Below are 27,953 nucleotides of genomic sequence, written 5' to 3' on the forward strand. Positions count from 1 at the left end.
TGGACTCAAGTTAAATGATACTCGTCCTTTACCCAAAGACAGTCAGCCACATTCTTACTCAGACCATGGGACCATTCAAACTTGCTTTTGAGGTTCTAGAAATGGAAGGGGGAAAGGCAGGTAGGCTGCAGAGTGTTTAAGCAGGTAGACTCAAGGAAGACTGCCTGGGTTTACATACCACCAGCTCAAGCGCTTATTGCTGAGGAGCTTCTCACTCAGTGCCACCCTCTGCAGCACAATGATGATGGTAAGTGCAACTTACTGGCTGTTGTGTTGGTCAAGGAGAGAGCATGTATAAGGCACTCAGCACAGTGCCAGGCTCTCAGTAATTAATATTACATATTATTAGGATCACTAATTATTATGTGGAGTCTCACTGCCCAAATCCAGAAATTGTCTCCTGACTATCCATTAAAGAAGGAAAAAGGGCTGGGTGAGGTGGCTCACACATATAATCCCAGCTACTTGTTAAGCTGAAGTGGTAGAACTACTTGAGGCCAGGAGTTCGAGACCAGCGTGGCCAACATAGTGAAAACCTGTCTCTATAAAAATAAAGGTTTCTAGAACCACCAAAATGATTGAATGATTGATTCACAAAAGGGTCAATGGTTTCCAAGCTGTTGCGTGTCTTATAGAATGAATACCTAGTCTAAAATTCTACACAATGGCACCATAGGTTTAAAGCACACACACACACATATACACACACCAAACATTTGCAGGGACTTCAGTGCACTCACTACAAATCTGATCTTCACAAAAAATCCTGAGGAGCAGATACAATTTTTCTTACTTTACAGCTCTACGAAAAAACATGCTGGTGGAATTTGGTCTCAAAGTGAAGTCTTCTTATTCTAAAACCTGTCTTCTTTCCACCATACCATAAGAGAAAATGTTCCTTAACTGGTATATTGGTGTTCCATCTGAGTGATGTGCACATTGCATAAAGGTACCTGGATGAGAGGGATGGGTGGTGCTGAAATCTAGCCCCAGCCCTGCCTGGAAGTCTGTGCCTTTCTGGTGACACAGCTCAGAAAGGATACCTTTTTCTAAGTGCACAATGCCCACAAAGACCCTACTCAGGTAACGGCTCCAAAGTCAGGCTCTTAACCATAAGTCTACGCTCACTAGTCTGCTGTCCCTAGAAGTAGTACCAGTTGAAAATGCAAATTCAAAGGAGTGTTGATAAACACATGAATAACATATAATATGCAGTGGTTTTAATTTATTAAATGGGAATGAGACTTAGAGGTATGGGAGATATTATACCTTAATCTTCTCCAGTTGACCTCCAACACATCAAATCTCCATGGACAGTGGCTTGTCTTTGTCAGAGACATGTCACAGGTCTTGTTTAGAAAGAAAACCCAACACTAATGGATATCTTGGTGCAGTTGCAAAATATTTAAATCTGCAAATACATTCTGCCTTAATAGCCAGATACTATTGTAAGATGTCTCAAATATAATTACAAGAAGACTTTTGGGAAATCAGAACACCCTTCCCATTTAGGACATTGTTACTGTTTACTTGCCCACGTTCTCCAAGTTCTAAATAAAACACTGCTCAGTTCTTTCTTCCTCTCATTAAGTACTTATTTAATTAACTGAAATGAAATCTGGTGTTGGTTGGGTAACATCAGCCACACCACTACAAGTTAAAATCAGTTTCAACATAGAACACAAGTCCTCCACAGCTGTCTGTACCAAGGAACACAACACCCCACCAAGTCCTAGAATTCCTTCACTGTTAACAGGAAACCAGGGTTTTATTTGGTGGAAAGGGTGATTATTTGAATCAGTAACACTTTGGGGCAAATGTCAAGGATGCTTAATAAATATCATGAAATGAAAATTCCTATTGATACAATCCAACAGGTACCATATATATGTAAATTATAATATACATCAGTGGTGACACTGTACAATACAATCGCCACTATAAAAATAGCTTCTGACTACTGAGTTCAGCTACAGCATGGACTCTCCAATTTCCCCAGTCCTCATCACTCCAGACCGTCTCCTTGACATTAGAGCTGAGTGTCAGTTTCCATTTATCACCTTGTACTCTTAAAATTAAAACTACAAGCATTGTTCATAGAAATGCATCTCTATAACCATAAGCCGTATCTCCCTCCATGGTGGAAAAATAAAGAGAACTATATATTTTAAAATATTTAGGAAAAGGTATCTATCTACACAATAAAGAATATTCCTAATTGTTTAAAGTTTTGAAAATCTGACCTTTACAATACAGACAATGTACCTCTTTCCTTATTCCCCTTTGAAAATAATTATGTGATTTTTAAAAAATGCCAAGAGTTATTAAATGTCCCGATATTAATCCCTCCTCTGTTTAGCTGATGTCAGGACCAGACTTGCCCAGGAAAAGAAAAAGTCTTTGAAGAGAAATCTGAGAGATGTTTTCTACACCCTTCAGGGTTTTTCTGGGACAAAAATTTGATTCTCTTTAATGCCTAGACCTCCATTTTCCCTATTAATTTCAACAAACACCCCTGCAACTTTAAACTAAACATTATATTCTTATTATATGTGTTTACATACTTATTTCCATGAAGTCATAATCTTACTGACTATACCTGGGCAGTCTGCACAAATGGCCTCCAGATATCTATTAAGTAGGTTTTCTGCCTGTTTCTAGTTTGAGTGTCCTTGACGAAATCTTCATAGGGTATATGGAATCTAAAGGTTCATGAAAACTCAAGGTACATGGAACTGCCTGTGCTTTCTGTTTAACTCTATATGTGATATAAAAATAATGCACTATACCATTTCCAAATAAATAAGCAATAGTCATTCCGTTTCACCTAGATTCAAAAAAACAAATGGGCTGACAACTTACCTTCCAAATAGTTACTGTAACCAACATTTTTCTTTTATTTTCTTCTTCTTCCTTTCCTCCCCCTTCCCTCCTTCACTCTTCCTCCTCATTCCTTCCTTCCTTTCTTCCTTCCCTCCCTCCCTCCCTCCCTCCTTCCTTCCTTCCTCCCTCCCTCCCTCCCTCCCTCCCTTCTAATGAACCTCTGCTCCATCTGGACAAGGCTGTTTTAAGTATACTATCCTTATATGGTAAATGCTGTCACCAAGCTGATGGCCACTTTGTAGATTTTTGATACTGCCATTGTCACTGATCCTGATTTTGTTAAGTAGATGGAGGATACTTTGTTTTTTGGATTTGTATTTAATTGTTTGAGACACAGTCTCACTCTGTCACCTAGGCTGGAGTGCAGTAGCACTTCCCTGCAACCTCTGCCTCACTGAAATCATGGCTCACTGCAACCTGTGCCTCCCAGGACTCAAGCAATCCTCCCATCTCAGTCTCCCTAGTAGCTGGAACCACTGGCACGTGCCACCACACTCAGCGAATTTTTCATATTTGTTGTAGAGATGGGGTTTTGCCATGCATCCCAGGCTGGTCTTGAACTCCTGGGCTCCAGCTATTCACCCACCTTGGCCTCCCAAAGTGCTGGGATTACAGGCATGAGCCACCACACCCAGTCAGATGGTGGATACTTTGATAAGAGAAAACTACATTGAGGAACACAGAATCCTAGTACCACATTAGGCCCTACATAACGCAGGCCAGGTGCGGTGGCTCACTCCTGTAATCCCAGTGCTTTGGGAGGCTGAGATCAGAAGATTGTTTGAGGCCAGCAGTTTAAGACCAGTCTGGGCAACATAGTGAGACCCCCATCTCCACAAAAAAAAAGCTTTTTAAATTATCAGGATGTGGTGGGGTGTACTTGTAGTCCCAGTTACTCTGGAGGCTGAGGTGGGAGGAACGTTTGAGTCAAGGAATTTGAGGCTGCAATGAGCTATGATCAAGTCAAACGCACTCCAGCCTAGGTGACAGAGCAAGACCCTGTCTCTAAAATAAAAATAATAAATACAAATTTGAAAAACCTAATTAATGCTTTTTGCTTTCAGTATCTCATTTGACCCTCACAATAAACACATGAGGTGGTAGGAGGAACCATTCCCAATTTCAGATAAGAAGCAGTCTCGAAGAAGTTAAGAACTACAGTCACATATTTAGCAGACACCACCGCTGGGTTTCCTTATATTCCAGAAAGGCCTTTAAGATAGCAAACTCCAAAAATGTTTAAATTCTTTCATTGCACGTATAATTTACAATGAAAGATTAAATATAGAATTTCCTTTTATCAAACTCTTTCAACCTGCCTAAATGATTTCAAACAGAAAGAGATATTCTCTTTGACATTTACATTCTGTTTGAAGGACATTCCTAAGGCCCTTTGAAAGATGATTAACCCTAAAGAAACTGCCTACATTTGCTAAGCTTTTTGAAAATACTATCGCCCATTCTGTATAACCACTATGGTCTCTCTAAGACAAAGATCTGGCTGGTGAATAAGAGTGAAAAAAAAAGGTATTTATCTAAGGACTTTATAAAATCCTGTGCTCATCTAAACTTTAATGAAATGGGTTATAGGCACATCGGAAATAAAAATCTGCAAGTGACTTTTAGAAGCACGTATGTCAGCTGGGCATGGTAGCTCACGCCTGTAATTCCAATACTTTGGGACGTCGAGGCAGGAGGATCACTTGAGCCCAAGAGTTGGAGACTAGCCTGGGCAACATAGTGAGACCCATTTCTACTAAATATCACAAAAAATTAGCCGGGCATCATGTATGTGTCTGTAGTCCCAGCTACCTGGGGACTGAGGCTGGAGAATCACTTGAGCCCAGGAGTTCAAGGCTGCAGTGAGCTATAACTGCACCACTGCACTCCAGTCCAGATGACAGAGCAAGACCCTGTCTTAAAACAAATAAGTAAATAAAAATAAAAGTGCACATGTCAAAGTTTAGTACAGTTAACACACAGTAAATAGGAAGACCTACAGTGGCGTACAATAACATCCCACTGTACACAGTCCCTGTGACAAACTGTAATGACCACAAAAACAAGAGATAAGAGTAGTCTTTTGCTAGAAACCAGAGTGTTCACTGGCACTAAGAAAGCGGGATGGATCACAACTCATTATACCTATTTCTATCAAGGACACAACCTAAGCTACTTACGTTGTGAAAAAGTTACTGAGTGCTTTTCTGGGTAAACACACCCTGAAACTGGAATGATACTGACAAGATTAGCAGGCTTCTGAAAAATAATGGCTCACAAATTTACAAATCATTTACAAAAAGAAAGCTACCTGATACCTCCCTAGAATATGCCATGAAGCTGAGGTTGTCAGAAAGGAAAATTGGGTTTTATTAGGGAGAGAGTGAGGGGGAAGGAGACAGTAGGTTCAGAGGAACAGGTGAGAGCAGATAAACAGATTAAAATCAAAGGGCATCGGCACGATGGCTCACACCTGTAATCCCAGCACTTTGGGAGGCCAAGGTGGGCGGATCACTTGAGGTCAGGAGTTTGAGACCAGCCTGGTCAACATGGCCAAACCCCATCTCTACTAAAAATACAAAAATTAGCCGGGCATGTTGGTACATGCCTGTAATCCCAGCTACTTGGGAGGTTGAGACAGGAGAATTGCTTGAACCCGGGAGGCAGAGGTGCAGTGAGCCGAGATCATGCCACTGCACTCCACCCTGGGCAACAGAGTGAGACCACGTCTCAAAAAATAAATAAATAAATAAATAAATAAATAAAGTCAAAGGGTAAATGGCACCCTCTTCCTGAAGATCAGTGGTTACACTCAAGCAGAGCCATATTTGAGAAACTAGAGGTGACCCCACTGCAAAACAGAGAACAGGAAGAAAGAGGGCTTTGCAGTTCTTATGACTAAGATTAGCCTCCTGACAGTTAAGTAGAGCAGAGTATGATCTGTAGGGTTAGCCATGCTATTTAATCAGAACTGTACAATGATTAGGCTGAGAGCTGAATTGCAGAGTGCAGAAAGGAAATGCCAACACACTGTGTTGTATCTGGACCCCACTCTTTTCTCCATTCCCCGGTGGGGAAGCAGAATTAGCAAGAGGCAACCAGTGGAGTCACTTGTCAGAACTGCATGCTCCACATCAGCGGTCTCCAATCTTTTTGGCACCAGGGAGCAGTTTCGTGGAAGGCAATTTTTCCATGGCCGGGGGTGTTGGGGCAGCAGGGGCGGGGATGGTTTCAGGATGAAACTGTTCCACCTCTGATCATCAGGCATTAGATTCTCATAAGGAGTCCACAACCTAGATCCCTTGCATGCGCAGTGCACAGTAGGGCTGGAGCTATTCGAATCTAATGCTGCCACTGATCTGACAGGAGGCAGAGCTCAGGAAGTAATGCTCGCCTTCCCGAGTACTGGACTGTGGTTTAGGGTCTGGGGACCCCTGCTCTACATTACAGAGAATCCTAGTGAGGGGCCCCTGAGCAGAACATCTGCAGGAAGAGGGACAGCCAGGGCAACATCAGTTCCTAGATTAAGGAAAGACCCTCCGTTTTCTTATTTCATGCCCTGTTCCCTCTCTCCCTCTGTTCTCTATCTCTCTGTCTATCTCTGCCTGAATCTCTCTCTCTCCCTGCACCCTCCCTTCTCTCTCTCTCCCACACACACACACACACACACACACACACACACTCACATCAGTAGGGTCTTCCCCACAATAAGAAACTAAGTGCTGTGGTTGAAGGGCTCCACATCTGGGTACCAGGATAAGAGTAAGAGATAAGCACTAACATGTTTACCATTTTGTAGTTACAGACAGTGATACATTCCTATTGCTTAAACAATATATAGTGAACTGAACATTTTCAACTGATTGAAAGGCTAAAAGAATTTCCTGGAAATGAGATAAGATGTCTTACAATTTATGGTAATCCTGCTGCAAGCACAATACTAAATCCCTGAAAATCGCTTTGGTGGAAAATCTGGAGTTGAGGAATGTCAGACATTAGGAAACCGGTTCTTAATTCTTTGATTCACAATCTAATTTAAGAAGCTGACAAAAAGTGGAACCTCAGTTACGGAAAAATACACCTTCACACTTAATTCCATCAGTCTTGTATATAATTTCATGTTGTTCAAGAACCTCCTGAAATTGCTACCAGTTTCAAGTACTACTAAAAGGAAAAATAGATTCGTGAGCCAAGGTTGTAATGATCCTATGAAAACTTTAATAATAATTTTATGTCCACATAAATATTAAACAAAGAATATTAAACAAAGAATATCTTTATGACATTTAACACAAATTACATTAATGAAAATCAATACAGTATGTCAAATGTGCAATTCTCCTCTCTTGTTCTTTAGAAACTATAAAAGGAAAATCTTGGGACCGCAAACTACGCTGAAAGGAAGAAGTTAGGCGTGGGAACTGAGTCATGCAAAAACTGCCTTCCTTTTGTTCTCAAACAGATAGCCGTAATTTCACATGCTTACTTTATCTTATGTAAAATGTAGATTTGCCAAGCATAAAATGAATGCATAATTGACTCCTCCCACTTTCTTTTCACATGTAAAATGTAGATTCACTAAGGACTAATCAGAGCCTCATAAGAATGTAACCACTGGCCTCATTGCCTACCCCTCTCTCCCTTTTTACTCCTTTTTTCCTCCCCTCCTTCTTGCTCTTTCCCCTTTAAATGTTGGAATTCCCAAAACCATCTTTGGAAAAAGCACAAGACACAGATCCTACTGTGACTTGCGTTTCTTTTCCCCTGGTACATCCTCAACCTTGGCAAAATAAACCTCTAAATTGAGACCTGCTTTAGACACTTTTTGGTTTACAAAACTTTTTGAGAGTGACCACCCTCACAATAAACAAGAATATTTGTCTTTGTTGAACATTCATACAAACAAGTCTTTTCCTTGTCTAGTCTTCCAGTCAAATGCCCAATGCCCTCTTAATTTTATATCTCGGAATGGCTCTATATTGTTGTCTCAAAGACAGCTGGACTTAGCAGCCTTGAAATGGGGAAAGATTGGAAAACTTTTTTGAGAAAATCCACATAGTTTTCACACTTCCCCCTGGCATAAATTATATAACTATAATCCATGACAACCAATAGCCAATGACATCAAAACACGGGAGAAGGTACAGCCTCACTTTACTAGCTTCCTCATTTCCACACTCAAGATTGAATTTTTTTTGGAGACGGAGTTTTGCTGTTGTTGCCCAGGCTGGAGTGCAACAGCATGACCTTGGCTCACTGCAACCTCTGCCTTCTGGGTTCAAGTGAATCTCCTGCCTCAGCCTCCCAAGCTACTGGGATTACAGGCAGGTGCCACCATGCCCAGCTAATTTTGTATTATTAGTAGAGACAGAGTTTCTCCATGTTGGTCAGGCTGGTCTCGAACTCCCGACCTCAGGTGATTTGCCCGCCTCCCAAAGTGCTGGGATTACAGGCTGAGCCACTGCACCTGACTCAAGACTGAATTTTTAAGACTGGAACTGACTTTGCCCCAGTTTCCTTTAGCTTTCTAAAGGATGCACTGTAAGATCATCTTCCTCCCTCCTCTTGTAAAAATAATCTCCCTTTTTAATCCTTTTCTCTTTCTAAACTCAGTCAAAAATGAGTACAAATCCAAGCTCTGCCTATGCTACCAGGGTTTCCTCAGGTAAATACTTCTATGAGAACTCAGCTTCCTCACATATAAAGGGGAATAATAGCTAACCTACAAGGTTGTTATGACAATCAAATTAGAGAATGAAAAAGTTCTCAGCAGGATGCCTGAATCACAGATTTTTGGCAAATTTTAGCTCCTCTGTCTATATATTGTCTATGCTAATTATAAAATGAATTTTTAAAAATTCATTTGTACATACTACCAAAATGTAGAATTGTCCTTATTTAGAGACATTAAAGCTGAGCACAGCGGTACATGCTTATAGTCCCAGCTACTAGGGAAGCTGAGGTAGGAGGATCACTTGGGGCCAGGAGTTCAAGACCAGCCTAGGCAATAACAAGACCCTATCATATTAAAAGAAATTTTTTTTAACAGAGGCATTAAAAGTAATCTACAAGAAACAGAATTAGATAAACAAGAGTTCCCTTTTGTTTGTTCAGTGTAAACGGAGATCAAATCCTTAATGTTCTGCTTGATCTTCACTCTAGCAAGTATCTGCCCAGCAAGCCTTAGAATAATGGAGCTGAAAAGGTAGGAGTGGAGATACAGTCATGGGTGTGCATTTCTGACATCACCTCATGGATCTTCATCTAGCTTTGTGCTCCTTGGACCCAGATATAAAGTAGAAGAGTTGATTTTAGTCCTCTGAATAATAATCTTCCCTGATTAAACCTCTGGAAAACCTCTTTGGAAAAATAATCCCTGAACTTCAGTCTAGAGGCTGAGTCATACAACAGGCCTCTTCCAAATGAATAGTTGTTCCTAACACTATGTATCAGCCAGGTTCCCATGGAAAGGTAAGAGGCCTCAGGCATCTGCTGAAGGACTGCCCTAAAATATCTTCAATAAGTAAATTCTTTTCTGGACTTCCATAAACAGGGACAGACAATTTTAACTTGAGGTCAACAGTCTGAGCCTAGCTCCTAAAACTAAAGTGTTTTCCACACCAATAATATTCAATTACAATCTTATCTTCCTGGGTGCAGGAGAAAGACACGGTTCATTTCCTCCACCTACCTAGAAAGGGTCTACATAATGAACTCCCCCTTTACTTGCTTTTTCTCTTCAAACATTCACCTTATCTTATGTAAAATGTAGGTTCACTGGGCACTAACCAAAGTGTCCCAGGAATGTAACCATTGCCTTACATCATACCTTCCCCTCTTCCTACATGCCTTCCCCTGCTTTTAGGAAATGTATAAATATTAACCATATTAATAATTAAATATTATATAAATATATAAATAATTAAATATTAAATATAAAAACCTCTTTGGAAAAACAGCCACAGATGTGTCTGCGCTAATGTTTTTCCCAGACATGCCCTAAAGCTGGTTTAATATATAGAGAGGAGTGAGACTTATATCTCAATCACTCATTTTGGTTGTCAATTTCATCGAAATTAAAGTTCCTTAGATCTCCGGTGGAGAGTTAGAAGGAAAATCTTAATGGATTTCCTGAGTGGATCTCACAGCTAGAAAACCTAGCAATCCAATGTTCCCTGAAAGAATATGTAAATAACCTATAAACCAAAAATGAAATTCTAAGCCCTGCAACCAACTGAATGGACCTCTCCTCTCAGTCAAGGGACTTCAAAAGTAAACTGAAAAACTAGTTCAGGCCATAGTGGGAAGAGTAGTGGGGGTGCGGTGGTGGGGGCTGTCAGTCATACCTCATTATAATCTCCTCCCTTTGGAATTCCAGAAAAACTGACCAGCATTAACATTAAAACAGAGATCTTAAGACTTACAAAACAGATTCTTTGTAGCAAGAATATACTAAACTCCAATGTGACTCTAGCATAGCATCACATGACAAATAGCAGGCCCTAAAGAAAGAAATTGAAGTATTTTACCCCAAAATACATTTCTTTGACCTATTTAAAATGGCCCTGCAAAGCTATCTCTTTTGGGGGAAAATTTACGTTTTGTAGAGAATCCCTTTCCCTTTCCAAGTGTTCTCCGGATCCAGGAGAGATTTAATTAAGAATCTAGCACCTTTTAAGGTCTGATCAGAGACATTTATCAGGCCAGGTGTGGTGCCTCACGCCTCTAATCCCAGCACTTTGATAGGCTGAGACAGGAGGATTGCTTGAGCTCAGGAATTCAAGACCAGACTGGGGGCAACATGGTAAAACCCCATCTGTACACAAAAATACAAAAATTAGCTGGGTGTAGTGGCATGAGCCTGTAGCCCCAGCTACTTGAGAGGCTGAGGTGGGAGTATGGCTTGAGTCCAGGAGGCAGAGGTTGCAGTGAGCAGAGATCATGCCACTGCACTCTAGCCTAGGCTACAGAGCCAGACCCTGTCTGGAAAAAAGAAAAAAGAAAAAAGAAAAAACCAGAGACATTTACCTTCTTTCTCTCTAAAGCCTGCCATCTGGAGGCTTCATCTACATATAAAAACCTTGATCTCCACAACCCCTTATCTTAACCCAGAAACTTTCTATTGATTCCAAGTCTTTAGACAATAACTTAACTCTTCCAATCAATTGCCAATCAGAAAATCTTTGAATCCACATATGACCTGGAAGCCCCCTCCCTTTTGAGTTGTCCTATCTTTCCAGACCAAACCAAAGTAAACCTTACATGTACTGGTTCATGTCTGCCTATAACTTGTGCCTCTAAAAGGTACAAAATAAAGCTATAACCCAATTACCCTGGGGAACATGTTCTTAGGACCTCCAGAGACTGTGTCATGGGTCATGGTCCTCACATTTGGCTCAATAAATCTCCTTAAATATTTTACAGAGTTTGGATTTTTCATCAACAAAGCTAACAGCAAAACTGTGACATGCCATTTGAAACCAACTACAAGCCAGTGGCAATTGCAGAACACCTTAAAAAAATGACTGACTCGCTGGGCACAGTGGCTCACACTTGTAATCCCAGCACTTTGGGAGGCTGAGGCAGGTGGATCATGAGGTCAGGAGTTTGAGACCAGCCTGGCCAATACGGTGAAACCCTATCTCTACTAAAAATACAAAAATTAGCCGGGCGTGGTGGTAGGCACCTGTAGTCCCAGCTACTCAGGAGGCTGAGGCAGGCTAATTGCTTGAACATGGGAGGTGGAGGTTGCAGTGAGCTGAGATTGTACCACTGCACTCCAGCCTGGGTAACAGAGTGAGTCTCTGTCTCAAAAAAAAAAAAAAAAAAAAAAAAGCTGACTCATCCACTGGGCTTTTTAGAATGCACATCTGACAAGAAAAGAAAAAGAAAAAGCAGAAGGTGGCTTATTGACTTCTTCACAGTTCTCTAGTTTCACTAGTAGAGGATGTTTTCAACTTACAAATTCATAATAACTATACATACACACACTCCCCACAAACTTGCAAAGAGAAAAGGTAACCCTTCCTCCTCTCTCTCCCACTCCAGTCCTCTCCCTGGTGATTCCAGTTTGCCATTCTCAGAGAGGACCATTTGTGCAAGAAGGAGACAGAAGAGAAAAGAGAGAAGAAAGAAGGTGTAGGGGCAGGGGAGAGAGGAGGAGGAGGAGAAAGAGAAAGAAAGAAACTACCTTTTACTGGTAGAGCTTTCAAAATGTACACACAGTATCAGGAAGGGAGGAAAAGGAAGGGAAGGAAGGAGAGAGGAAGCAAGGAAGGGATGGAGGGAGGGAGGAAGGAAGAAAGAAAGAAGGAAGGACAGATGGAAGGAATGATGTAGAAACAATTTAAGGTTGCTGATCAAAAATTATCTTCTCCAAAAAGCCTGAGTATTTGACTCAATGTTGTCAAGCTGCCTAAATATCAGACAGATATCCATTTGCTTTAACAGCATCCTTCAGAAAATGTAATGTCTCTGTAAACTGCAGAACTCTTCCATTACTCACACATTGCTGTGAATTAGAGCCAGTTGCCTCCTAATACCTAAATGAGATCATCACCAAGGGAGGACAATCATGGGACAATCATCTATGAATGGTTCTTTATGTTTCCTATATTTTACATAACTTATCTCAGATTCTTCATAACGGGTGCTAAAAGGTTATTAAGCCACATTTTAAATAAGGAAATTAAGCTCAGAAAGGAAGAGAAACTTTACAAATCACATGTCCAACAGGTGGAGCTGTGATTTGAATCCAGTTGTCGGCTTACTAAGTAAAGGACTAAAGAGTAGAAGTCACTGAGAGAGGTAGAGAACACAAAGACGCTGTGCAAAGAGCAACCCTCAGGGTTTTGGTCTGTGGCATTCCCTGCACACTGCTGTGCCATGAAGCAGGCATGGGCTTCCACCTCCAAGACTCAGAACTCAAGGTGGTACCTACCACAGCTGTTGGCATTATAAGCTGCCTAGATCCAAATAATTACAAATCCTGGTCTGTTCGTAACTACAAAACAGGCTTTTGTGGTCAGGCCTGGGAACCATACCACAATTCACAATCTGACCCCTTCATAAAGTGGGTCCTCTCTGTGCATGAGGATGGCAAAGCAGAAAGGATATGCAGTGTCCCTAGAGCAGCAAGTCTGCCTCAACCTTTCAAATTCCTCAAATTTCTAGAGGGAAGCTTGGAGTAAATATTTTCTTGCCTAGTTTTTGTGGCCAGTTTATAAACACCCAGAAGTTGTCAAATGTCATGTCAAATCCCACACAAATTATATGCATTCATTCCCACGGTTTCTTTGTAGAATAAGGCAGTCCCAAGACAAATTGGTATGGATGATGGAATTCTGTGAACACAATTATCTTAAAGTTGATAATAATAATGCGGTGGAGGTGGGGGGGGGGTTCATGGAATAAGCAAGCCAAATCTGCTTTTGTCTAGTCATGCTTCCTGCCAGCAGCATTTTCCTATTAATAATACGTAAGTATTATGAGCCAGCTCCACACACAGCTACAGACTACTGCCCACCCCAACACATAGAAATCACCAATATAAACCAACAATAAAATTCTAACCCCCCAACTGACTGAATGGACCCCCTCCTCTGAGCCAAGACGACTTCAAAGAAACCAAAAAACTAGTTCAGGCCATGATGGGAAGGGGGGTTTTCAGACATGCTTCATTATACCCTTCTCCCTTTAGAATTCAGGCACAACTGACCAGCATTAACATTAAAACAGAGATCAGGTCTTTTTTCTGATCCTAAAGAGATTAGTTAGGTGTCTAGTACCTTTTAAAGGTTTGAGTAGGAAACATCTGCCATCTATTGCCACTAATGGCATCCACCTGTGAGACCTCACTACCTAAGTACCTTGGGGCCCTGGAGCTATAGTTCACGCCTGTAATCCCAGCACTTTGGGAGACCAAGGCGGGTGGATCACCTGAGGTCAGGAGACCAGCCTGACCAACATGGTGAAACCCCGTCTCTACTAAAAATACAAAATTAGCTGGGTGTGGTGGCACACGCCTGTAGTCCCAGGTACTTGGGAGGCTGAGACAGGAGAATCGCTTGAACCTGGGAGGTGGAGATTGCAGTAGGCCGAAATCTCGCCACTGTACTCCAGCCTGGGTGACAGATCAAGACTGGTTTTTTTTTTTAAAAAAAAAAAAAAGAAAAAAAAGAATCTCAGTCTTCACAACCCCTTATCTTAACCCAGTCACTCCTTTCTATTCACAACTCCTATCTTAACCCAGTCACTCTTCTATTGATTCCAGGTCTATAGATAATAATTCCTTAATAAAACCAATTGCCCATCAGAAAATCTTTGAATCCACCTGTTACCTGGAAGCCCCACCTCTTCAAATAGTCCTGCCTGCCCAGACCAAACCAATGTACACCTTACATATACTGTTGTCTTATGTCCATCCCCCTAAAAAGTATAAACCCAAGCTATAACCCAGCCACCTTGGACACATGTTCTCAGGACCTCTTGAGAATGTGCCTTGGATCACAGTCACTCATATTTGGTTCAGAATAAGCTTCTTTAAATATTTTACAGAGTTTGATTCTTTTCATTGATACGAATTATAACATTAAGTTCCATTAGGAGCTAACATAAATTTTAACTGCTTTTATATTACAGTTGACCTTTAAACAACATGGGTTTGAACTGCCTGGATCTACTGCCTGGATCTATTCAGCCTCTGCCACCTGAGACAGCAATACCAACCCCTCCACCTCCTCTTCCTCAGTCTATTCAACCTTGTGAAGACGATGAGGACAAAAACCTTAAAGATGAACCACTTCCATTTAATGAACAGTAAATATACTTTCTTTTCCTTAGGATTTTCTTAATAACACTTGCTTTTCTAGCTTACTTTACAATAAGAATGCAGTATATAATACATATAACAAAAAATATGTGTAATCTACTGTTAATGTTATCGGTAAGACTTCCGGTCAACGGTAGGTTATTAGTAGTTAAGTTTTGGGGGAGTCAAAAATCATACACAGATTTTTGACTGCATGGGGGATTGGCATCCCTAACCCTTGAGTTGTTCAAGGGTCAACTGTATAAATAAATACACAAGCACTACTAGTTGCAACTTTACTAATACAGTACTTACAAGCTGGCAAGATGAAAGCATTTATCCTAAAAACAAACAAACACCTCCTAACCAGTCAGAACTTCATGAATACCACTTTGTTATTTCTCCTACATTTCTGGGAGTTATCTGGTTGTTTGATTACGAAATGGAAAGTCTCCCTAGTTGTGGAGGTCTCCACTGAATGCAGTACGTCGAATTCCTGGACAGTCCAATGCTCTAGCTCAGATGGAACAATTTGATATGGACTTAATTTGTCTGCACTCTTATCATCTCCATGCCTATCTTCTTAAATCTCCTGAATTTGTTCACCCATGTTTCATCTCAAGGTTAATAACGTAACCCAGCAAAAACTGGCTTTTTCTTTCTTTTACATCTTTGTAAAGTTCAGCACCCTAAACATAGTTGATACACAAACACATTTCTGAGACAACAGTTTATTGAGCAAATCACACATTTTATTTTGTGTAACGAGAAACAGTCTCCATCTCTTGAGATCTTTTAACTTGAAGCCCTTATGTTCTAATTCACTTGGGATCCATTAAGCTCCTAAAACTGCAGGCAAATTTTTGGAGTGCTTTCATTTTTCTCAAGGTAGAGTCCACAGCTTTTATTAGATTTTCAAATGGGGGGTGGTTATAAGAGGAAAATAAGATTAACATACACCATTATAATTAATCTATTAGTTCATTTTCACACTACTGATAAAGACATATCTGAGAGGGGACAATTTACAAAAGACTGAGGTTTAATTGACTCACAGTTCCACATGGCTGAGGAGGCCTCACAATTATGGTGAAAGATGAAGGAAGAGCAAAGGGGCGTCTCACATGGCGTCCAGCAAAGAGAGAAATAAGAGTCAAGCAAAAGGGGTTTCCCCCTATAAAGCCATCAGATCTCGTGAGACTTATTCACTACCACGAGAACAGTATGGGGGAAACTGCCCCCATGATTCAATTATTTCCACTGGGTCCATCCCACAACATGTGGGAACCATGGGAGCTACAACTCAAGACGAGATTTGAGTGGGGACATAGCCAAACCATATCAGTCTTGTAAAGAATACTAAACAGGCCAGGTGCAGTGGCTCATGCCTATAATTCTAGCACTTTGGGAGGCCGAGGCAGGAGGACTACCTAAGCTCAGGATTTTTAGACCAGCCTGGGCAATACAGTGAAACCCCATCTCTATTAAATAAAAATAAATAAATAAATAAATGCATATAAAGAAGAATACTAAATAGGCTGGATGTGGTGGCTCACGCCTGTAATCCCAGCACTTTGTGAGGCCTAAGTGGGCAGATCATCTGAGGTTAGAAGTTTGAGACCAGCCTGGCCAATGTGGTGAAACCCCTCCTCTATTAAAAAAATACAAAAAAATTAGCTGGGCATGGTGGCATGCACCTGTAGTCCTAGCTACTTGGGAGGCTGAGGTAGGAGAATTGCTTGAACTCAGGAGGTGGAGGTTGCAGTCAGCCAAGATTGTGCCACTGCACTCCAGCCTGGATGACAGAGAGAGACTCTGTGTCAAAAAAAAAAAAAAAAAAGAATAAATAAATACAAAATCAAACAGGCTCGCACTTATGAGGTGTGGGACCTAGGGTAAATCACTCAATCTCTTTAAAGCCTTAGTTTCCTTTTCTACATACTGAGGATAATAATAGCATCTACCTTATAATGTCAGATAAGATAATCTATACCAACATCAACTAATCAGGACAACTATACAAACTGGACAAAATATATTTTAAAATATCAAAAAATTAAAAAGCAACAAATTACCATACCTGAAGAAAAGACAGGCTCAAGGGGGAGAGCTCTGTATTTTAGAGTGACAATTATTTTGGGAGGCATGTGCCTCTTCCATAAGGGGCTGCTGAGTAATTGAGAGTCTGGATGTGCTTTTAACAGAATCCTGGACTAGGGGGACCAGGATAGGAGTTAGTACCACCAAAGAGGTAGGGAAGCTAATGATGCCACCTTCTCCTCTTTGGGTTGGGACAATGGAGGGCTATGACCTAATCATAACTGTAAATCCTAAGTAGGCAAATCCACTCAAGTTAGAGCTCAGCTTGAAAATGTATCAGCACAGCCGGGCGCGGTGGCTCACGCCTGTAATCCCAGCACTTTGGGAGGCCGAGAAGGGCGGATCACAAGGTCCGGAGATCAAGACCATCCTGGCTAACACGGTGAAACCCCGTCTCTATTAAAATACAAAAAAATTAGCCAGGCGTGGTGGCGGGCGCCTGTAGTCCCAGCTACTCGGGAGGCTGAGGCAGGAGAATGCGTGAACCCGGGAGGCGGAGCTTGCAGTGAGCCGAGATCGGCCCACTGCACTCCAGCCTGGGCGACAGAGTGAGACTCCGTCTCAAAAAAAAAAAAAAAAAAAAAAAAACAACCAAAATATATCAGTACCAAAAATTAGTGATTGTAGTTTGCAACTGACAGAAAAAAATTTTCTCATAGAAAATAACATTATCTTCTCCTTGAGATTAGTTTCACAAAGTAGAAGTACAATGTCCAGTTCATAATCAAAAGTAGCCAGACATAAAAAATGACAACAGAGCATGAATGAAAACCAGGAGAAAAAAAGCAGACAAGAGGACAGGCTTATAAGAGCTGGAGATATTAAGTTAATTGAGGCCTTACAAGAACCATACTTGCTCAAAAATAACAATAAAATAAGATTGAGAATTGTAAGAACTGAAAATCAGACAATGAATCAAATAGAAATTTTTGATTAAAAAATAAAAGCGGTTGGGCTGAACAGATTAAATACAGTTAAGGAGATAGTTATTAACTTGGAACAGAGATCAGAAAAAAGTAGCCAAAATGAAGTAAAACTTAAAAGGTAACAGACATAGAAGATACGATGAGAATGTCTAACATACATATAATTGGAGTGCCAGAAAGAGAGATGAGGGAATGAAAGAAAGGCAGTATTTGAAGAGACAGTGGATGAGAAGTCTACTAGCCCAAGGAAAGACATATTAAAGAACACCTACTACCCCTAAGCAGGATTTTTAAACATCCACAAATTATCTAGATCATATTAAAACTGCAGAAGACCAAAGTCAAAGAGAAAACCCTAAAAGCAGTTAGAGAAAAAAGACATATTACTCACAAAAGAACAACAATTCAGAGTGACAGTTTAACTCAAAAGAAATGATGTCTCAACCACGCTTTTTTAAAACATATTAAGTGCCAACCATTCAAAATAAAAATATCCTTCAAGAAAGAAAGCATAATGAAGACATTTGGAGACATACAAAAACTGAGAAAAGCTGTCACAAGCAGGTCCTCACTAATGGAAAGAGTAAAGGATGTTTTTCCTGGCAGTGGAAAACGGATTCCAGTAAAACCATCAGAGAGGGAAGAAGAAAGTAAAACAAAAATGGTAAACATGTGGAGATCCAACTGAATATAGGCTTTAAAATCAGTAATAACTGCACATCCTTGGGTTGAAAATATGTTAAGAATTAAAATACACTATTACAACAAAAATGGCATGTAAATTGCGGGTGGGGAGTTAAAGTATTCCATGGTCTTTGCATTATATGAGAAAAGATTTAACATGTCAATTTAAAAAATAAAAAATAATGGCCAGGTGCAGTGACTGACACCTCTAATCCCAGCAATTTGGGAGGCTGAGGTGTGAGAATCACTTGAAGCCAGGAGTTTGAGACCAGCCTGGGCAACATAGTGAGACCCTGGCTTTCCTTTAAAAAAATAAAAGGTAAAAAAAAAACAAAGTACTGGTTGACAATATAATTTGATGAGTCAAAACTGCATATGTAATGTCCAGAATAACCACTAAAAGAATAATAAAATGGGCCGGGCGCGGTGGCTCAAGCCTGTAATCCCAGCACTTTGGGAGGCCGAGATGGGCGGATCACGAGGTCAGGAGATCGAGACCATCCTGAAACCCCGTCTCTACTAAAAAAAAAAATACAAAAAACTAGCCGGGCGAGGTGGCGGGCGCCTGTAGTCCCAGCTACTCCGGAGGCTGAGGCAGGAGAATGGTGTAAACCCGGGAGGCAGAGCTTGCAGTGAGCTGAGATCCGGCCACTGCACTCCAGCCCAGGCGAGAGCGAGACTCCGTCTCAAAAAAAAAAAAAAAAAAAAAAAAAGAATAATAAAATGAATATAGAACTTCTAGCTAATAGAGTCTCAAAAAGTTTAACTTGAAAAAAATTATTCCCATATCCCACCAAAAGGCAAGGAAGGCAAAATAAAAAGAACACAAGATAGCTAGAAAAAGTATAAAGCACTTAATAAAAGAGCAGATTTAAATCCAAGTCACATGGACATTAACTAAATAATACAATTAAGAGTCAAAAAATTTCAAAATTGAATAAGAAAAAGTCAACTGCCCGGGCATGGGGGCTCACACCTGTAATTCCCAGCACTTTGAGATGTCAAGGTAGGAGAATTGGTTTAGGCCAGGAGTTTGAGACCAGCCTGGCCAATATAGTGAGACCCCATCTCTATTTATAAAAAAGTAATTAAATTATTAAACATTATAAAAAGGAAATAAATCAACTATCCACTATTTATAAAAGACACATCTAAAACATAAGGATAGAGAAGAGTTGAAAGTAAAAGTATGAAAAAGAGATACCATAAAAATACTAACCAAATATATCTGTTCTAACCATAAGAATGAGACAAAAGCAATTCTGGAAATATATGTGAATATTTCATAATGATAAAATGCTCAATTCACCAGGAATATATTACAATTCTAATGCTATAATGCTATATTATAAGGATTGCTTTATAAATGCAAGTTCAGGTAAACACTTGAAAATCAGTTACTATAAGTTACCACACTAACAGGATAAAGGTAAAATCATGATTACATTGATAAAAATGGAAAAGCATTTCTTAAAACTTCAGCATCCAAATATAATCAAAAACTCTTGGCAAACTAGGAATAAGAACTCCTCAAAATAAAATAAAATGAAAACAGGCAGGGAGAACAAAAATTTAAAAAAAAGGAAACAAAAAATTTTACAAAAATTACCATACTTAACAATGAACAAATGTTGAAAGTCTTTCTTTTAAGACCTGGGAAGGGATAAGAGTACATACAATTGCCACATCAATTCATAATCGTATATGAGGTCCTAGCCTGTCAAGAAAGGCAAAGACAATTTTTAAAACCATAGGAATTAAAAAAGAAATAAACTGTCAATATTAGCAGGTGATATGGTTGTTCATGTAGGAAATAAAAAAAAGAATTTACAGATAAATTACTAGAATTCATTTCTTAAGTTAGCTACATTCTGGATACAGGTGAATATATAAAACAACTATATTTCTACATCCCAGCAAAAAAGAAGCAGAAAATAAAATTTTAAAGACAGAATATACAACAGAGTGAAAAAAATATGAAATACCTATGAATAAATATAATAAATGAAGCTTAAAACCTCTACAAAGAACACTATAAAACACTGAGAAAAAATTTTAAAGATCTAAATAAATAAAGGAATATACCATGTTCATGGACCAGAAGACTTGATACCAGAAAAGTAAAAATTTTGCCCAAATTTATTTACAGACTCAATGTAATGTCAATCAAAATCTCAATAGTTTTAACATCTTTGTTGCTGCTGTTGTTTTGTTTTGGTGAGACTTTGCAAGCTGATTCTAAAATACAGATGGGTCCCAACTTACATGGTTCGACTTACAAATTTTTTTTTAATCATAATGATGCAGAAACTATACAAATTCGGTTTGCTCCTTGACATACAATAAGGTCACATCTGGATAAACTCACTGTAAATTGAGGATATTTTAAGTTAAAAAAATGCATCAATATTTTCAACTTATTGAAACATAACTCCACTGTAAGTAGAGGAGCATCTGTATTGTACTCAAAGAATAGTCAAGAAACCTGTAGAGAACAAAGAACAAGATAATAGAACTTTATCTACTGCATATAAACTCTTACTATAAAAGTACAGTACACAATTACCCATGTAACTGTGCATGTAGCCCCTGAATCTAAAAGAAAATTAAAATAAAACTACAGTGTGGTGTTGGTGCAAGAATATACTAATAAACAAAACAAATAGACTAGAAAACCCAAAACAGACCCACACATATTGGTACCTGATTTATGATAAAGATAGCTCTACAGAACAGTGAAGACAGAATAGCCTTCCCAATAAATCACGCTGGGGCAAATGAATGTCCACAAAAAATTTAAAATACAATACCTAACCCCTACTTCACATAACATGCAAAAATTAATTCCCAGTGATCTATACACGTTAAGGTGGGGGTTAAAACTGTTACATTTCTAGAATATAGAAGAATATCTTTATAACCACAGAGCAGGAAAAGACTTGTTGAACAGAACACAATAAAATATTAACCATAAAGGAAATGGTATCTAAAAGGAAATGGTATCTAAAAAGGACTTAAGAAATTTTAAAAATAAGAATCTCTGTTCATCCTTTACAGAGTAAATAGGTAAGGAACAAATGAAGATTTTGCCACACATGTAACAGTGGGCTCATACCCAGAATATATTTTTTAAATTTCTACAAGTTAGTAAGAAAAAAGACAATCCAGTTGAAAAATGGACAAGAGACTTGAACAATCATATCTCAAAATATTCCAAATGGTGAATAAACATGGAAAAATGCTCAACTTCATCAGTCAGGAAAAAGCAAATTAACCCTGCGATGTGACATTACTCCAAAACCACAACAATGGCTAAAATTACAAAGACTGACAGTGCTGACAAGGATACGTGATGGAACAAGGGAAACTTCCATATGCTGCTGGTGGGATTATATTGGTACAACTACTCTGGAAAACTGTTTGGTATCATCTACTGAAGTTGATAATACATTATAAGCTAGCAATTCCTCTCCTGTTTATAGAGCAAATAGAAATGTATGCCCACAGGCACCAAGAAACATGTCCCAAAATGACCACAGCCACATGATCCATAATGCCCCCAAATGGACCACCCAATGGTCCACCAACAATATCGTTGATAAACACATAAATAAATTGTGGTATACTCATATCATAGTTTTCTACACAGAACAGAAAAATGAATGAATTACAACCACCAGCAACAAAATGAATATCACATGCACAAGGCTGAGCAAAAGAACCCAGACACAAATGAATACATACTCTATAATTCCATTTCATTTCTTGCTAAAAAAAAAAAAAAAAAAAGGCAAAACCAAAATATAGAGTTTAGGGATATGTTCTTTGGAAAAACTATAAAGAAAATCAAGGAAGTGTTTACAAAAAAACATGAGGACAGTTTTTATCTTTGGGGGAGGTGACAATGATTGCTGAGAATCACAAAGGGGCTTTTGGCACAATAGCAGTGTTGTATTTTTTTAATCCTGGTGTTGGTTGCCAAGTGTTCACTTTGTACTAGATCACTGCACTTTGCATCTGATGTCTGTAATTTTATGTATATGTATGAAATCTGTCAAAGGGAGTTAAATAAATCAATCAAATGCATCCACAATAGAAGAAGGACTTCATTGCATCAGTGCCTATACATATTGCTTGCAATCAGGAACCCAGAATATCTTAATTTTTAAAAAATGTTAAGGGTCCTCAACTTTGACCCATTGCTTTTACAGCTTTCTGTGCTAATCTTTCCAAGCTCCCTGATGATCACACTTTGAGAGCACTCCTGGCCAGTTCACACTGAGCAAGTTTCCCTACTCATCTGTCATCTATTTGCTGGGTGTACACATGTGCACTGATCCAGATAATGCATATTATGTAAAAGTCCTGAGATCTTCCAGAAAATCTCCAACAACTGAGACCTAACACTTATTCTTCCCTCCTCTCCTCACAGGTAGATATTTTTCTTTCTTCAGTTCTAAGCTCAAGGGTCACTTCCTCAAGGAATCTTTCCTTTGCCTCCACCTCCAAGACCCCATCACTTAACCGGGACTAACCAACATCATGGTTCTCCTCTTACGATATTTGTTCTGATCATTCTCAGTTTGCCCCTATCCATTCCTGGGAGGCTGATCCCAACAGACTACATTACCAGGACTCTCTTTCCAGCTAGATTCTTTTTTTTTTTTCCCTTTTCTAGAGATAAGGTCTCACCACTTTGCCCAGTCTGGATTCGAATGCCTGGGCAAAAACAATCCTCCAGCCTCAGCCTCTCTAGCAGCTGGGACTACAGGCATACGCCCCCATGCCCTGTTCCTTAGCTGGCTTCTGTTGGGTTCCAAGGATGGGAGGCAGTGGCAGAAGCTGGGAGGGTGGGAGAAGACAGAAGTCAGGGCATGTATTCCCACTCCCTTTCTGCTATAGTCTGTATTTTTACAAGTGGCTGCTTCTCTCCAGGCTCAAGCTCCTCTTCCCTGGCTCCAGCTCTCACAGACTCCTGAGAGTCCTGCCTCTGGTTTGTCTTACACCAGTTCAAATAACCATACCTCCATTTTTCGAAGTTGTCTTTTCACTCATCTCTCTTCATTTGGATTCTGTTTTCTGCTGGAACTCAGTAGAGTGGCAATTTTACTTTAATTTATGTGATTATTTCATCAATACCTGTCTTCTACTAGGCTTGAGCTTCATGACATTAGCACTTCTAGAAGTTGCCAACAAATATTTGTTAAATGATTTAGTAAGTTAGTGAATGAATGAACTTACATTAGAATCAGAATATACTACACAATGTATAACATTTCTAAAATGTTCCTGCTACATTTAACATGGCACCAATGTATTAGACCAAACATTTTACCTCTGTTGCTTGAAAATAGGCTTTGTTGTGAATATTTTTACTCATGACAATGATTTCAATGATTCCAATAAGTGTAATTGCTGTGATTTCTCAATTCACAAGATGTAATTTTAGCTATGTGAAATAAATCATTGATGACAAGATGAGATTTCAAGTGGACTGTAGTCAGTTATAGCTCTAAAAACCAGTAAGAACACAATACAAATGTTAAGCAAAAAAAGAAGGCTCTGAATCCCTGAATTTTTCACATCCTATTGCAAATGATACAGGTAAATGAATACTTAATGTTTACAAGGTGTAGGAGGGTTAACTGCAGAAGGAAATATTCTTTTTTACTACAGTAAATTATCTACTCTATGTTGTTGTCCTAGGCTTAAAGGACTATGTGGGCCAGGCGAGGTGGCTCACGCCTGTAATCCCAGCACTTCAGGAGGCCAAGGTGGGCAAATTATTTGAGATCAGGAGTTCAAGACCAGCCTGGTCAACATGGTGAAATCTCATCTCTATTAAAAATACAAAAAAATTAGCTGGGCATGGTAGTTCACGCCTGTAGTCCCAGCTACTCAGGAGGCTGAGGCAGGAGAATCGCTTGAACCCAGGAGGAGGAGGTTGCAGTGAGCCAAGATCGCACCACTGCACTCCAGCCTGGGCAACAGAGCAAGACTCTGTCTCAAAAAAAAAAGGACAATGTGGGCTGATTCCAATATTAGACATGTAAATTACATATTAACATTTAGAGTTAGATAACTTCTACAAAGTGAACTGGAAAATCCTGGTATCAGATCACTAGTCAGTATTTCCAGAATGGGGTCTGGAGCTCTGCATATTTATCTTTTCTGGTAGAAGCAAGATCCTTCAAACATACCAGTATATATTGTACCACATGACACTTGAATTTTAATCTTGAGAAAATTAGTTTATAAATATAATCATAAGTAAATACATATATCAAGAATCTTTATTTCATAGCACAGCATTTGAAAGCAACAATTTACCTAGTGTGCAAACCCCAGGTGATATATGAGGTTGATAAATGCTCAACTCTGAGGAGGTCAAAGTTCATCTCTTTTTTCCAGTCTCCTTCCTAGTGAAACTTCTACTATTTCTTCTACTAACTTTTTCACTGTACAAAGTATTCCAGTTCTGCTCGTTCTAAATAACACAGAGAGGGAGAAGGTCCAATTTCTCTAGTATGGTATGAGTTCAAGATTATTTCGAATATGGCACTACTTTGGATATGGGTCTGACTGATCTTATTATCCTGAAATGATATGATATGGCTTCAGCAACAATTACAATAATACCTTGAAGGAAGGGGGTTTAGGGAAGATGTGATTGAGCCAAAATAGTTAAAATGCAGTTATACAGCCAATTATTTTTACAACTAGAACCAGACAGCTTGCTTTGCTTTATTTCTAATCAGGTGAAACAAAAGAATTCCTGTTTCCTTATTCATTCTCTTCGGTCATAACTCATCTAGGAAATGACCACATCAGTTCCTTACTGATCGCTTCCCTGGAAACAAAAGAGCATTTTACACCTGATCCTGCTGTTGCCAGTAAAGAAAGTGGAGTAAAAATTAACCTTCTTCCTTCCCTCTTCTCCATTTGGAAAACAGTATTTTTAAGGGGGGGAGGGGAAGGGAATGCTGCATTCAATTTATAGGGGATAATACATTCCCTCCGCCCCAGACTCACTCTTTTCCATTCTCCTCAACATCATCTACTTAAAGAGCGCTCAGTACGCTAAGGGCCCCAAAGCCTGACAGAGTCAAAAAAGAAGCATCTCTGCCCAACCTGAACAGCACGACTTTCGAAGCCTCGCACACAACGAGGCAGGGCGAGTCGCCCAGCCCCAGGGGACCGGGCGGCGTCTCCGGAGCCTGCAGCCCAGGGCGCGGGCGGCGCCGCAGCGCTCCCGGCTCCCCTCCTGCAGGGATCGGCCAGGGTCCTTACCCGCCAGTCCGCCGCCGCCGCCTCCATCGCCAGCGTGGCCCTTCCTCCGCTGTAGGATGAAGTATGGGTTGGCCCTCTCGGTGATCCACAGCGCGTTGGCCAGCAACACCTCCTCGGGGTTCACCCACATGGTCCTGGCCGCCGCGGGCGGGCGCACAATGGGCCCGTGGGTCGGGTCCTGCACCCACCACCGCGAGAGGCGCGCCCTCCTGGGCACTCGCGCGCCCGACCGCCCGCCCGTCCGCTAGGTGCGGCGGCCGCGGCGGCGGCAGGAGACTTCAGGGGGCGGCCTGCGGCGACCGGGCAACAACAAAGCCCCAGGAGGAGGCCGGGGAGGAAGGCGAGGACGCGGGCGCGGCGAGCAGCATCCTCCCCGCAGCGCCGCCGCCCCGCAAGAGCCCGCGGCCGCAGACGCCCGGGCCTGGCGCTCTGCAGCCCGGCTTCGGCCCACGGCGGCGGGAGGAGCGGGAGGAGGAGGAAGAGGAGGAGGAAGGGAGCGGGAGGAGGAGGAAGTGGTATAGCTCAGTCCCGGGATGCGGCTCGGCGGCGGGCAGGGCTCCGGGCCACCCGAGTGGATTCGGCCCCGCGGTCAGGCCCAAGCTGGGCTGGGGCGCTGCTGCTCCCGCGGCGCCGACCGGAGCTCCAGGGCCCCTGCCGTCTCTACCTGCTGGAGCTAGCGAAGTGGCCGCGCCTTAACGCGCCGTGTCGGGACCGCTGGCGCCACTAGCGAAACCCAGCTACCAGCTGGAAGGACGCTCCGGACACTGCGAATGAATGACGACAACGCGGCTCACTTGGAGCGGGTCCGGGTTTCCGCGGACTCGGTACCTCCGCGGGCTCTGTGCGCCGAGCTGGGCAGCTGTGGCTGGCTTCGGGGGAACCTTCGGGGGGAGCTCCTGGGGACCGTGTGCCAAGCACTGGGCCCGACGCCCATCCCAGCAGGGAGGACGCCGCCAGCCTGCGTGGGTGTGTGTGTGCTGTTTGTGTTTAAGGTTGACGCTCTATGGGATAGCGCCACCCCTTTTCCCAGGAAACGTGTTTCAAGGTTCCAGACCTGGAGCTCGGTTAGAGACCCGGGTCGGAAGCCAACGCAGCCAATGGCCGTCGATGTTTTTGTTTCCTGCATCCCCAGGGCAAGTCATGCGCTAAACTTGTCACCGCTTGTGACCCCTCCCCCTCTCCATTCCATTGTAATTAAAGTGGCCTAGCTAAGTGCATTACATCACTTCTTTCCTTGACCTGTAGGGCATGAGCAATAGCGAAGTTGGAAGCAGCCCAAAAGCTTAGACCAACTAATTCACACCACAGCTGTTCCTTATATCGCGTTTGTAGCTTCGAAAACTGGGCATGGCAGAATTTTAAAATTTATCCACGCTTGGTAGATGGATTTTTTTTTTAATCAGTGAAACCCGAAACACACAAAGCAGGCCAGCTTTATCCCTAGACAGTTTCAGTTTCCCCAAATACTTCGAGCTTCCTGTGGTGATCACAGCCCATCTGCCTGCATATCTGATGACCTTTTTTTTTTAAATTTTTTTGCCATCCCGCCCAGGAGATCTGGAGGATAGTTCAGGCAAAAACAACAACAACAACAAAAAAAAAACAAAAAACAAAAACAAAAAAACTCCTCTTCCCAAATGATGGGAATTTAGCAGACCCTGCTTTGTTGTGGATGCTGGGCGATCCTAGGGACTTTTCCCTTTCCAAATAAGTAAAGATTCAAACGAGACTTTCTTGTGTGGGCTTCAAAATTGTGACTTTTGTAGCTCCGACTTGAATTGTTGAATTCCTTCAAATAGTCGAATGAGCGAATCACCAGCCATTCTAATGAGACTGCCATTGCATCTGTTCGCTTCCTACCCCTTGGGCTCTCAAGGAATGGAAATTTCCCTCGATGTTACCACACAGACTGATCTACCTCTTCCAGGCATCGGTGGAAACCTGATATATTTAACACAGACTCAAAAAAGTCATTTGGCACTTTTGGTCACAGTGCAGTGCCTTCAGTCACAAAATCTGCAAATGAAAAGCAAACAGTAAGATTACAAGTCATACATATGTAAAAATTATATTAATATATCATGTAACTTTTATATTTTTGAAGTGTTTCCATAGGTATTCTTTTACTTGATATAATTGGTATTTTAAAAAACTAAGTGCCTTTATACCATGTCAGGGTTTGGAAAATGATACCACAAAGCATGGTGCTTTGGCATGCTGAGTACTTTGAACTGAAGGAGATTGAAAGGCCTCAGAAGCAG

The 27,953-nt window shown here is 41.0% G+C and overlaps 1 protein-coding gene across 1 annotated transcript in view; it reads right to left on the reverse strand.

Annotated features, from left to right (window-relative positions):
* TBC1D9 (TBC1 domain family member 9) overlaps positions 1-27,002 on the reverse strand; it is a 139,699-nt gene extending 112,697 nt beyond the window's left edge. Inside the window, exon 1 of the mRNA XM_033215332.1 lies at positions 25,693-27,002. Within this exon, the coding sequence (XP_033071223.1) occupies positions 25,693-25,822 (130 nt within the window). The 5' untranslated portion in view covers positions 25,823-27,002. The remainder of the gene's footprint in view (positions 1-25,692) is intronic.
* Between the last annotated feature and the right edge of the window lie 951 nt (positions 27,003-27,953).

The sequence above is a fragment of the Trachypithecus francoisi genome, unplaced genomic scaffold (assembly GCF_009764315.1).
Source record: "Trachypithecus francoisi isolate TF-2019V2 unplaced genomic scaffold, Tfra_2.0 Lachesis_group1, whole genome shotgun sequence".
NCBI lineage: Eukaryota > Metazoa > Chordata > Mammalia > Primates > Cercopithecidae > Trachypithecus > Trachypithecus francoisi.